Below are 13,729 nucleotides of genomic sequence, written 5' to 3'. Positions count from 1 at the left end.
CACCATGTAAAGGGTTTTCTATGGAGTTAAATTTGTGCCAAAACTAAACAAATAAATATACAATTTCGCAAATAAATACAATCTGCTTTTGCAAAGGGAAACTCGACTCTCAAACAAACAAAAAGGGATTTTCTCACAAATGTGTCGGCGCAGATCTTCTCACGGATGCAGCTAAGCAACTTCTTCTTCCAATCCAACAGATGGCGCTATCAGTCAATTTACATTAGTCTCCCGGGAGAAGCGTTACAACACACATTACATTACACAACAATAGAGTGCAGCAAAAAGGTTTTTTTTAATCAATTACATTTTATGCAAAGAAATAACAATAGATGCAGCTTTCAATCATACACATACAATACATATAATTCCAAGCAATTGTACACTTCCTTAATTTTATATATATATATATATATATATATATATATATATATATATATATATATATATATATATATACACACTACACTATTGTGGTGTAATGTAATGCGTGTTGTAACGCTTCTCCCAGGAGAGTAGTGTAATTTGAATGATAGTACCATCTGTTGGTTTGGAAGAGGAATTGCTTAACTGCGTTTGTGAGAAACTCCAAATATGTATTGCTGCTGCCCGGAGACCTCCAAGTGGGAGGTACTTACCTCCAAGTAGGCGGTATTTACCTCCAAGTGGGAGGTACTTGTATCCAAGTGGGAGGTACTTACACCGCAAGTAGGCGGGGTTTTAGAAATGGGCGGAATTTAGGCGAGAATCCAGAAGTGATGGCAAGTATGCGGAAATGCCCAATCCCCAAAAGGTGCGCGGTGATAAATGATAACAAAAACATCGATTTAAAACTAAATATCAACACTTTTTCTTGTAGTTTAATTTCTTACAGCTTTGTCGTTATTGTATGCATGTCCAATGCCATTCTATTTGAAGATTGAAGTGTATAATAATAACTGTCTAATATTAAATATTAATTAATATTAATATTTAAAAATCAATATTTATATTAATATAAATATTCATATTAATATTAATTTTAAAATTCCACAGTATCAAGATGGAAACAAACTTAAAACGAGATATTAACTGCACCCAAGGAGGTGAATGTGTAACAACATATAACCAACAATTTTTTTATTGCTCAATGATTTTGTTTTTAGGTGAACCATTCCTTCACAACAAAATCTACTACAAAATATGTAAGTTACTCAGAAATAAAAATAAAATTTGACATATATTTACAGTCCATAGTGATAAAAGGTTCCATGCATTTCCTTTGCTTATACAATGACATTATTCATTAACACAGTTGGATTGCATGGACGACAAACTGCACTATCTTGGGTAAAATGCTTTGGTGTAAATGCCCTGGAGCTCACCTCGTCTGCAGTTAACCTGGTGGATGCACAGAAAGCACATTATAAAATGGATTAAAAAAAAGTAATTTAACAAATAAAATACGATTCCTTTTGTTGATTCTATATAATCTGGGAATTCAGTGTGTCAATATTTAAAATTTAAAAACTGCAAGATTACCGGTTTAACTTCGTTAAACTGTATTGCCCTTGGAAAAAAAAAAAAAAAAAACCCTGGCAGCTTAATTTACATGACACTACAGTAACCAATCAAAGTCTTCTGAAGGCTTGTACAGCCCACTTGGAGCTAAAGTCCCACCCATTTGGAGCTGACCCACCCATTTGAAGCTGATCCTCCCATTTGAAGCTGATCCTCCCATTTGGAGCTGATCCGCCCATTTAAAGCTGACCCACCCATTTGGAGCTGATCCTCCCATTTGAAGTTGATCCTCCCATTTGAAGCTGATCCTCCCATTTAGAGCTGACCCTCCCATTTGAAACTGATCCACCCATTTGAAGCTGATCCTCCCATTTAGAGCTGACCCTCCCATTTGGAGCTGATCCTCCCATTGGAAGCTGATCCCCCCATTTGACCCTCATATTTGGAGCTGACTCCGAGCTCTGCATTTGTGAGAAAATCGCTTTCTGTTTGTTTGAGAGTCAGAGTTTTCCTTTGCAAAGCAGATCGTGTTTGTCTGCGGAATGCTACATTTATTTGTTTAGTTTTGGCACAAATTTAACTCCACAGTTTTCCTAGGGCGCCACACGAATACCTCCGTGTCTGAAGCTACGAATACGGGCTAATAGCGCCCTCTGCTGACACACTGTAATATTTTACTTTTAAAATAAAAACCTGGACAAAGCGCAATTCCCCAAAGATTTAAATCTATACCTAAAGTCGTTCTTGGCTTTATGTACTTTGCTGTCTGTGATGAGATACGATGAGAAATTAGGTGCACAAAGAGAAAGGCTAAGAAATATAAAAACAGCGTACAGCTTTACACCCCCCCGCCCACTAAGCCTGAAATGGTACAACCCAAACATGGCTGCCTCCATCCTGCAACGCTTTCTCCTATCTGTCAGGACTACGTCGAAATATGTGACTTCCAGCTTAAGTGGTGGGTTTTTAATTCAGCATTTAGTTGAATTATTATAAACTGGCTTTTCTCTCTTTGCATTTGTAAGCGTTTATTCATTGTAAATACCTTGATAGTGTATGGTATAGTTGCCAAGGTTGCCAGCTAGCTAGTAACGTTATGCTAGAATATGGCATTACTACTGAGAAGATAAGGAGTTAATCAAACACCTCAAGTGAAGAACAGCCAGATAAATCTGATAAGTGCTAGAATAAGAAAACATGAGGCGTTGATATTAGCCAAAGAGTAATTTTCGGTCGTTCTTGTCCGCTAGAGACGCAGTTGCTGGCTGTATCAGGCCACAATGTCGTTAGGTCCCAAATGTTCCTAAATCCCTGTTTAAAACGTGGGTTTTAATAATGGCGTTCCAGCTATGTATGATTATGCATTTGGGAATGAGTCTGTGTGTATGTTACAGGCAGAAGATGTCTGCTCTCAGCGGCTTACACAGACACCAGAGTGTGGGAGCAAAGACAACACGACCCCCAAAACCTAGGTAAGCTCTTTTTCCACATTCAACTGCAGTCATCCATGCAATAGTGTTTAACAGTGTTAACGTTAGCCGTCTTTTCTCATGTCATTGCAGACACTAAGGCTTTAACTTTAGTCCTCACTTTTTGGAGGTGTTCTTTGAGCTTAACTTGTATTGTATGTTGAATGTGTGTCATGCTGTTCATCTTCACTGTTTTCATTTATCCTTTTCAGCTACACTGGCCTCTCTTATGGACAAGACTTATGAGAAAAAGCTTCCGGTTAGCTCTTTGACGATATCACGGGTGAGGGAGTAACACTGTTTACCCGGACCTTCTACAAACAGGGCTAAGTTTTCATTAAAACCAAGCACAAGCAGGTCACCACAACGCCCATGGGATTTTTATAAACTAGATGGCTGTGTGGATGTGGACAGCGCAGAGTAGAAATAGAGAATTTTGCAAAGCTGTGCAAATTCAGGCGTCTGCGAGAGTCTAGAACAACAATCTATTCGACAGGCTGACATTATGAGAAAGTTATGTTCTTCCTTGTCTCCCTTCCCTTTGTTAATTGGTCTAACAGATCACCGCTTCTTCTGTTTAGCCTGTAAAAGTAGCCATGTACGCCTTGATTCCAATTCCTCAAGCAACAGATCATCAACAGAAAGCCATTTTCTAATAAGCAGTTACTCTTCTCCAATTTGACCCTGCCCTTGCACACATCGCCTATTAGGGGAATACCATTATTTTAAAAGTGTTGGAATATGTGTAAATGATATTTTATTGCAGGGGCACATAATGCTAAAATCATAATGCAGGCTTAATAGTTGGTGTGCTTATGCTTGGTTGCAGTTAACTTGTAGCTGGTGACTGGCCCTGACTGAAATTGTGCACATTCACCAAGCACTTTATTAGGAACACTATACTAATACTGGTTAGGGCCTCCCTTTGCTCTCAAAACTGCTTCAGTTCTTCATGGCTTGGATTCCATAAGATGTTGGAAACATTCCTTTGAGATTCTGGTCCATGTTGACATGATTGCATCACGCAGTTTGTGCAGATTTTTCAGGTGCACTTTCATGTTGTGAATCTCCTGTTCTACAACATCCCAAAGGTGTTCTATTGGATTCAGATCTGGTGTCTGGGAAGACCACTGAAGAACACTGATCTCATTGTCATGTTCCTGAAACCAGTTTGAGGTGACTAATGCGTCGTGACGTGGTGTATTATCATACTGGAATTAGCCATTAGAAGATGATAAATTGTGGCCATGAAGGGATGCACATGGTCAGCTACAATACTCAAATAGTTTGTGGCATTCAAGTGATGATTGTTTGTTTGGTATTAACAGGCCCAAAGTGTGCCAAGAAAACATTCCCCACACCATTACACCATCTACACCAGCCTGGACTGTTTACACAAAGCAGGTTGGGTCCATGGATTCATGCTGTTGGCACAAAATCCTGACTCTACCATCTGTGTGCACCAGCAGAAATCAAGATTCATCAGACCAGGCTATGTTTTTCCAGTCTTGATCTGTCCAGTTATGTTGAGCCTGTGCCCAATGCTGCGTTAGCTTTCTGTTCTTGGCTGACAGAAGTGGAACACAACATGGTCTTCTATTGTTATAGCTCATCCGCCTCAACGTTTGATGTGTTCTGAGATGCTTTTCTGCTCACTTCAATTGTAATAGAATGGTTGTCTTAGTTACTGTATCCTTTCTGTCTGCTCGAAACAGTCTAGCCATTCTCCCTTGACCTCTCTCATCAACAAGGTGTTTCTGTCTGCAGAACTGCTGCTCACTGGATGGGTTTTTTTAAAAAATTTATTTTATTTTATTTATTTCACCACTCTGAGTAACTCTAGAGACTGCTTTGCATGAAAAGGTCAGCAGTTATAGAAATACTCAAATCAGCCCATCTGGCACTAACACCCATGACACAGTCTGACTCAATGACAGAATCACTGACTGAATGTGTGATTTCTCCCACATTCTGATGTTTGATGTGAACATTACCCAATGCTGCTGGCCTGTATCTGCATCATTTTATGCATTGCACAGCTGCCACATGGTTGGTAGGTTAGGTAATTGCATGAATGTACAGGTGTTCCTAATAAACTGCTCAGTGAGTGGATATCATGTACTTATGTTATGATATTGGCCATTTTTTTTTGTTGTTGTTTTTGCTTTTTGTTCTAAGCACTGTGTTATCAGTTATTTACATTGATGATTAATTTTCTGTTTTGTACAAGATTATTTTACAACTAATCCTACATGATTATTTTTTACTTGTACCCTTCTTTTGCATTTCAGAAAATTGAAGGCATTAATGTATGCGTAAATCAACTGACCTCTGTTTTTTTTTTATTTATTTATTTATTTTTATAAAGTTTGTAGACAATATATCGTCTAGAGAGGAAGTTGATCAAGCAGAATATTACTTGTATAAGTAAGTACAAACCTTTTTCATTTTAGCCATTTTTCAGTCAACCATAGACTGAAATATGTTGCACCAACATTTTATTAGAAAAGTAAATCTCTAGCTCTAAGTAGTTTCTCCCTCTTCTGTGTTTTGAGGTTTCGACACAGTCCGAACTGCTGGTATATCCGTGACTGGACCATTCATAGCTGGTTTCGACAGTGTGTTAAATATGGAGCCAGAGACAGAGCCCTGTACACACTCAAGAATAAGGTAGGAGTTTTTCAGAAAACTGAGTTTATGTAATAGAACTTTTTTTTTTTTTTCATCGTGTGTTGGTTAATTATTTGGTGTATTATGGCTAGGCACTTACACACTGTACAAAAATCTGACGTTAACTTCCCTGCATTTAGGTACAATTTGGAATGTTTCCAGATGAGTTCACATTTAATATCCTGATTGACTCTTACCTAAAAGATGAAGAATACAAGGGTATGAGCAATAATGACAAGTTGGAGATTTGACTCAGTTATTGCTTTACTGTTTAATTTAGAACGTTACTCCGTAATCTATGTCGGATCTTTTAACGACTGTTTTTTGTTGCTTTTATCATCACAGAAGCCTGCTCAGTTGTTGTGGAGGTGATGCTTCAGGAAGCTTTTGACCTCCCCACGACACAGATCTTATCCCTGTTTGCTCTGAGCAAGTATTTAGCAACCAAGCCGGACTTTAGCGTATGTATTGCAAGTAAATTTTGACATCTCAGAAATAGACACAGTAGCTGATATGATGCATGTGCAGATTTGTATCAGATTTGAAACCACATACAAATTTCTTGCTAATATCGGGTATTTCAAACATATTGTTTTTAGTTTTCTAAAAAGCATAGCCTTTGGTTACATCCACATTACATGTCAGCTGACCTTCAAAGCAAATAATCTTTGCGACAGTCTTGTAGTGCTAGTTTGTTCAGTCTTTATAAAGAGTTGTCATTAACAGTTAAGACTTGAGTAAAACAGACTGCTTAATACAGTGCATCCGGAAAGTATTCACAGCGCTTCACGTTTTCCACATTTTGTTATGTTACAGACTTATTCCAAAATGGATTAAATTCATTATTTTCCTCAAAATTCTACAAACAATACCCCATAATGACAATGTGAAAGAAGTTTGTTTGAAATCTTTGCAAATTTATTAAAAATAAGAAATGAAAAAAGCACATGTACATAAGTATTCACAGCCTTTGCTCAATACTTTGTTGAAGCACCTTTGGCACCAATTACAGCCTCAGGTCTTTTTGAGTATGATGCTACAAGCTTGGCACACCAATTTTTGGGCACTGTCTCCCATTCCACTTTACAGGACCTCTCAAGCTCCATTAGGTTGGATGGGGAGCGTCGGTGCACAGCCATTTTCAGATCTTTCCAGAGATGTTCAATCGGGTTCAAGTCTGGGCTCTGGCTGGGCCACTCAAGAACATTCACAGAGTTGTCCTCTAGCCACTCCTTTGTTATCTTGGCTGTGTGCTTAGGGTCGTTGTCCTGTTGGAAGATGAACCTTCGCCCCAGTCTGAGGTCCAGAGCGCTCTGGAGCAGGTTTTCATCAAGGATGTCTCTGTACATTGCTGCATTCATCTTTCCCTCGATCCTGACTAGTCTCCCAGTTCCTGCCGCTGAAAAACATCCCACAGCGTGGTGATGCCACCATCATGCTTCACTGTAGGGATGGTATTGGCCAGGTGATGACTGGTGCCTGGTTTCCTGCAGACATGACGCTTGCCATTCAGGCCAAAGAGTTCAATCTTTGTCTTGGTCTTGGTCTGAGAGTCCTTCAGGTGCCTTTTGGCAAACTCCAGGTGGGCTGTCATGTGCCTTTTACTGAGGAGTGGCTTCCGTCTGGCCACTCTACCATACAGGCCTGATTGGTGGAGTGCTGCAGAGATGGCTGTTCTTCTGGAAGGTTCTCCTCTCTCCACAGAGACATGCTGGAGCTCTGTCAGAGTGACCATCGGGTTTTTGGTCACCTCCCTGAGTAAGGCCCTTCTCCCGCAATCACTCAGTTTGGCCGGGTGGCCAGCTCTAGGAAGAGTCCTGGTGGTTCCAAACTTCTTCCATTTATGGATGATGGAGGCCACTGTGCTCATTGGGACCTTCAATGCTGCAGAAATGTTTCTGTACCCTTCCCCAGACCTGTGCCTCGATACGATCCTGTCCCGGAGGTTTACAGACAATTCCTTGGACTTCATGGCTTGGTTTGTGCTCTGACATTGTTAACTGTGGGAACTTATATAGACAGGTGTGTGCCTTTCCAAATCATGTCCAATCAACTGAATTTACCACAGGTGGACTCCAATCAAGTTATAGAAACATCTCAAGGATGATCAGTGGAAACAGGATGCACCTGAGCTCAATTTTGAGTGTCATGGCAAAGGCTGTGAATACTTATGTACATGTGCTTGTTTTGTTTTTTATTTTTAATAAATTTGCAAAGATTTCAAACAAACTTCTTTCATGCTGTCATTATAGGATATTGTTTATAGAATTTTGAGGAAAATAATGAATTTAATCCATTTTGGAATAAGGCTATAACATAACAAAACGTGGAAAAAGTGAAGCGCTGTGAATACTTTCTGGATGCACTGTAGGTTTGCGTTTGCATTGACTCAAAGTCTGGATCAGATGGCACTCGAGTTGAACTAGCCAGACCCCATCAGTGAATTTGCAGCTTCCAAAAAAAAAAAAGATATCCTGAGTCAGGATTGTGGGCATTCACTTCAAAAAGCACATGTAGCAATTTTTTTTTTCCATCATCAGAGTAATGGGTTATATGATTTATGATGAAATAAATATATAAATAGTGATATGGCCACAGCAGAAAAACAAAGGGCAACAAATTGCTGATAGTTAATGCTTACAGTTATAATGTTCTATAGCATGTTTATCTGGCATTCACTATTTAGAGTAAAGAAACATCACACTTGGCAATTAATTAAAATAGAATATAAAAAGATAATTTAAACAGGTAGGCTTTCCACAATAGTCAGTGTTTTCTGTAATACCTTCCCTGTGTGTACTATATAGACTAATCAGGAAATTTGGCTTTGCAGCTTTCACAATGATTACATCCAACTAGAATGAGGAAAATCCATTTTAACGCAATGATCTTTAAAATATCGCACTTCTGACCGAAAACATAATTTGAAATAAGAGGTTGCTCGTTAACAAGATGTGTCTTGGAGATCATGAAGAGGAGGTGTTATTTTTGGAGGGTCCCATTTTTCAAGTATATAATATGTTAGCTTTTGTAAAGAGTACGTCAATTTCTTGATGTTAGAATTTTAGCTACTTTCACTTATTCTGAAGATTTCTTTTTTTTTTCTCTTCATTGTATAATTTGTGCAGTGGCAGGAGGAGAGGAACATAGGAGCAGCTCTTCTGCTGGCTGGACTGAAGCAGGAAAATTCTGTTGGCTTTAGTGCTCAGTTACTTGGTCATGCACTCATCGGTATGTATCCAATGTTACAATAAATATTATGATTATCTTTATTAAATGTATAATTTTAGTTTTCCTGTTAAAGAACTTGATAAAAATGAAACACGATCAAGGGTTGCATAATCTGACTTTTGCACAAGCTTTGTATGTGCTTTATTTTTATAAAAGGGCACTTCTGCCACAGCTGTTGGACTGTTTCATGTACATCTAAATGTATACATTGGGTAGCTGTTTTATGCAAATGGAACTACAAGTCAGGTGGAGCATAATCCTGCCTGAGTAGTTAAGGGCCTGTATAAGCTTTATAAAAACTTTTGCTTTAGTCATGTTAAGAATGTGCTGTAGAACTCAGAAAAGTGCACCAAGCAACAGCTCCAGTAAAAGCAGCATGTGGTTGTGTTTATTTGTTGCATTCATGTATTTTGGTATGAATAGCCCATGCTATTTACTTCTATAAATTGTATAATTATCATCCTTTCATCAGGTAAGGTGGAGATGGTCAGAGGAATCCATGCAGTGTTTCACAACATGCCCTTGATGTGGACCCCTGGTTATCTCAGTAAAGGCCTGGTTGTTATGGAGCGAGTGTGCAGTGATGCTGGAGATTTGAAACTATGCAAGGAAATTGTGAGTATGTAGTAAGGTTTCCTGAAGACTGCTCAAATTGCTCACATCTGTGGGACAAAGTAAGGATTGCAAGTGTATATATAAGGCCTTAGAGTAAAAAAAAAAGTATATTTTACATTATGGAAACTGTGTTAGAGGAAATATGGGTTGAAGATTGGAAAGTAATTGTCAAGACCTTATATTTGTAGAGCTGCAACAACTAATCAATAAAATCGATAATCATTATCAATGATCGTTGTCACCGCATCTCATTATCGATTAGTTGGTTTGCGCGCGGCATGGGGTGCATTTGCTCATTACGTTACTTCTGTTCTGAAAACACGCATCAGAGAGTAAATACTAAAGTTGTGTCCCAAATGACGTACTATACTCTTACACTATGCACTCTACCGTCTAGTGTGTGGATTTTAGAAAGGTAATATCTCAAATGTATCACTGGCGTTTTTTTACTAACCGGAAGTTTATGCCGCTTCCTAGTCAATGGCACAAGACGTCATACGCATGTAGTGCGATGCCACTAGCTTTAGCCTAATACCCAGAGTCACCGATAATGACTTTCTTCAGTTCTACTTCTACGAGCACAAAGTTATGTTTATATCCAAAATGCTCCACTGTGTGTAAGGGGCAGGGGAAACTGGTGCGAGTTGCTTAAAGGGTTTAGTTTAATTCCAGTTTATTGTCATTATATGCTGTATTTGTGCTTGCAGTGTAAATTCTGTCATTTATTATAAGGGAAGTGATGTGTTAGTAACGAGGCAGCGGTTCTGATCGCTCGCAGTGTAGATGCGCTGATACACAATGGGAGTGCGAGTAAGATCTGTAATGTCTAATTAAAACATTATGATCAAAAGTAAACACATAAAATATGTCTAAAGGCAGTGAGTAACAGAAACCACAAGGTGCAGTGAAAGGGATTTTTTATTATTAATTTACGACTGTAGTTTAATTCAGTACTTTTTTTGCATCCATAAAAAGTAATGCAAAATACTATTTTATAATGTAAACTAAAATATATATATATATATATATATATATATATATATATATATATATATATTATAAATTTTTTATTTAGTTTATATTATAAGTATTTATGCATTATTTTTTATGGATGCACAAAAAGTACTGAGTTAAACTACAGTCGTAAATTAATAATATATATATTCTTGTGTGTGTGTTGGGCTTTTTCTGTTTTGGATAAACAGTTGTGTAAAGTTTTAGTCTGAAGTTTATATTTGTAACACTCAGTTTGTGGATTTTATTTTAAATAAACAAAAACATAGTACTGAAGGTTTGCCCTTCTGTCCGATTAATCGGTTAATCTGGAAAAAAATAATCGGCTAACTAATCAATTATGAAAATAATCGTTAGTTGCAGTCCTATATATTTGTATAATGTTTATAGATAATTAGGCGCTACCCCTCAAAGTAATCTTCCAGAGACCATATGAATTTAAGTGTTCCTGCCTCACTCATACTGATTGACAAGCGAGATAAATGACAGCCTTACTTACAAGCAATCATAACCATAAGGCGTTTCTTAGCCTTTCTGTTCCACTCTTAATATTTTGCATTCAAACCCTCATGCACACAAAATGTTCCTCTTTGTGGCCAGTTTGAATGTCACATGTATTTGGTTCTATTTTGACTGGTTATTGCACTCATCATTACTACATTTGGTGCAATCCTTAAGTTTATTTGTAGCTCTCTTTTGCCTGTGTTGCCTTTATCTGCTTTAACAGATGTGTACTTATATTGTATTCTATTTCACTTGTACACTCACCGTCCACTTTAATAGGATCATTTATGCAGTTATTCAGTCAGCCACAGCACAACAAATCATGCTGATACAGGTTGAACGCTTCAGTTAATGTTCGTCAAACATCAGAATGAGGGAAGAAGTGCGATCTCTGTGACTTTAACTGTGGCATAGTTCTTGGTGCCAGATGGGCTGGTTTGAGTATTTCAGAAACTGCTGGTCTTCTGGGAATTTCACACACAGCAGTCTCTAGTGTTTACACAGAATTGTGCAAAAAAAAACAAAAAAAACATTGAATGAATGACAGTTCTGCGGTATCAGTATCAAACACCTTGGTGATGGAGTTCAGAGGAAAATTGCCAGATTGGTTTGAGCTTCCAGGAAGGATATAGTAACTCAAATAATCACTCTTTACAACTGTGTTGAGCAGAAAAGCATCTCAGAAAGCACAACACTTTGAAACTTGAGGTGGATGGGCTTCAACAGAGGAAGACCACATGGGTTCCACTCCTATCAGCCAAGAACAAGAATCTGAAGATATCATGGACACAGACTTACCGACAGTTCAGTTCCTGGTCTTTTTCCAGTCCACAACTGTCCAGTTTGGGTGAGTTTGTGAACATAATAACCTAATAAATAAACATAATGCTTTTCTACTCACCAGGGTTGTAAAGAGAGTGACTATTTGAGTTACTATATCCTTCCTATCAGCTCAGACCAGTCTGGTCATTTTCCTCAGATCTCTCTCATCAACAAGGTGTTTCAGCCTGCAGACCCTCTGCACACAGGATGTTTTTTTGTTTTTCGCACCATTCCGTGTAAACTGTGAAAATACCAGGAGATCAGCAGTTTCTGAAATACTCAAACCAGCCCATCTGGCACCAACATCCATGCCACAGTTAAAGTCACACAGATCACAATTTTTTTTCACCCCATTTGAATGATTTTATGCATTGTGCTACTGCCACATGATTGGCTAATTAGATAAGTACACAAATTAGCAGGTGTTCCTATTCAAGTGGGCGTTGAGTGTATATGAATTTTACAACCAAATACATAGGTGTGTACATCACCACTATTACTATGTGATATTTGTATTTTTCAGCTTGACTACATGCAGATGATTCTGCAGGAACTTGTGGCAACACTTGCTTCTGAAGCAGCAGGACAGGAAGCTGCAGAAAACCAGACTATTACCATAGATGAGGAAGATGAGCTTGAACGAGCCCAACTACCACAGTACATGGCTAGGTTCAAGGTTAGTGTATGTGCTGTTCATACACACATTCTCAAATTTAGATCATGATCTGTTATCCATAAAAATGTTTGATAAAATTTACCTAGAACAATAGTTAATGGACAAAATCTCAATAAAAAGAAGTGTTTGAACATAGAGACCTGAGAGTCCTGACATAACTGCCATAAATAATGCTTAAAATATTTTTTCATGTTGGTTAGTTAAAACAAGCCAAATTGCATGTTGGACATCTGTTTTTAGTATTATTTTTTATTATTGTTTTTGTTAAAAATGGAAAAAATAATAGCAATTTTGGCTGGAGTTTAACATTTGACTGGATTATTTCTTTTGCTGGTCTGCTGGGCAGGAGTTGAACGAGCAGCTACACACACAGGGGAAAGTTGAGATGCGCAGTCTAGATACACTTGTGTCCATCCTGGCTGAAGAGAAACTGAAGACCTGTGAGGAGCTAGATGTGGCTCAGTACGAGAAGAACATGCAGGCCTGGGAAGCAGAGCGCATACAACTTGTCCAGAGAGAGGAAGTGATGCGAAGAAAAGCAGAAGAGGAACATTTGGCCACAAAAACAGCCCAGGCAGTTCAGTAACACTCTCAGCCTGGGAGGAGAGAAGAGATATTGTTATTTCATGTTTATTTTAAATAGCCACAACATTAAAATAGTTTTCTGTTGGTTTTTTTTCCACACTCTGTCAAAGCCTAAACAACAATAATAAATAAACCAGAATTTATCAACTATTACACTTAGTTTTCATTCATTTATGTGCTAAATTGCATGCTCAAGAGAAAAGAAAACAAAAATTAAGTTTATGCAGTCAACTTTAGAATTATTAGCACTCTTGGTAAAGATGGATTCAAAACGGTTAAGGAAAATTGTTTGTGTTTAATTGGCTTAATCTCACACTGAAAATATGAGACATCTAACCTTTAATTGATAAAAAATATATACATTTATATAAGGACATAACCCATATTAATAAGTCAGTTCCATAACTATTTGGACATTGGCCTTGCCGTTATTTTAGTTGTCTAACACAATATAATTGAGTTGAAATTAAATGCATATAAGCTCAAAGTGCAGACTTTCAGCTTTTAATTTGATTACATCCAAATCGGGTGAATGATGTAGGAATTGCAGCAATTTTAATATGTGGTCCCCTCCTTTTTTAAGGGACCAAAAGTAATCAGAATTTTGGCTGATCAGATGTTCCATAGCCAGGTGTGTTATTGC

The 13,729-nt window shown here is 37.9% G+C and overlaps 1 protein-coding gene across 1 annotated transcript; it reads left to right on the top strand.

Moving 5' to 3' along the window:
• The first annotated feature begins 2,255 nt into the window (after positions 1–2,255).
• Positions 2,256–13,302, top strand: mrps27 (mitochondrial ribosomal protein S27). The gene is made up of 11 exons (XM_053624923.1): positions 2,256–2,458; positions 2,895–2,972; positions 3,182–3,252; positions 5,338–5,396; positions 5,525–5,639; positions 5,780–5,858; positions 5,985–6,100; positions 8,768–8,870; positions 9,343–9,485; positions 12,349–12,501; positions 12,848–13,302. Exons 1-11 carry the CDS (start codon positions 2,272–2,274, stop codon positions 13,085–13,087), a joined length of 1,344 nt encoding a protein of 447 aa, XP_053480898.1. The 5' UTR covers positions 2,256–2,271; the 3' UTR covers positions 13,088–13,302.
• The last annotated feature ends 427 nt before the right edge of the window (positions 13,303–13,729 follow it).

The sequence above is a fragment of the Ictalurus furcatus genome, chromosome 5 (assembly GCF_023375685.1).
Source record: "Ictalurus furcatus strain D&B chromosome 5, Billie_1.0, whole genome shotgun sequence".
NCBI lineage: Eukaryota > Metazoa > Chordata > Actinopteri > Siluriformes > Ictaluridae > Ictalurus > Ictalurus furcatus.
This window is presented reverse-complemented; position numbering and strand designations above follow the sequence as displayed.

Coding starts and splice junctions, on each gene's coding strand:
- mrps27 (XM_053624923.1), top strand. CDS start 2,272: ATGAGATACGATGAGAAATTAGGTGCACAAAGAGAAAGGCTAAGAAAT. Junction 2,973..3,181: donor ACACGACCCCCAAAACCTAG/GTAAGCTCTTTT, acceptor TATCCTTTTCAG/CTACACTGGCCTCTCTTATG. Junction 6,101..8,767: donor CAACCAAGCCGGACTTTAGC/GTATGTATTGCA, acceptor TAATTTGTGCAG/TGGCAGGAGGAGAGGAACAT.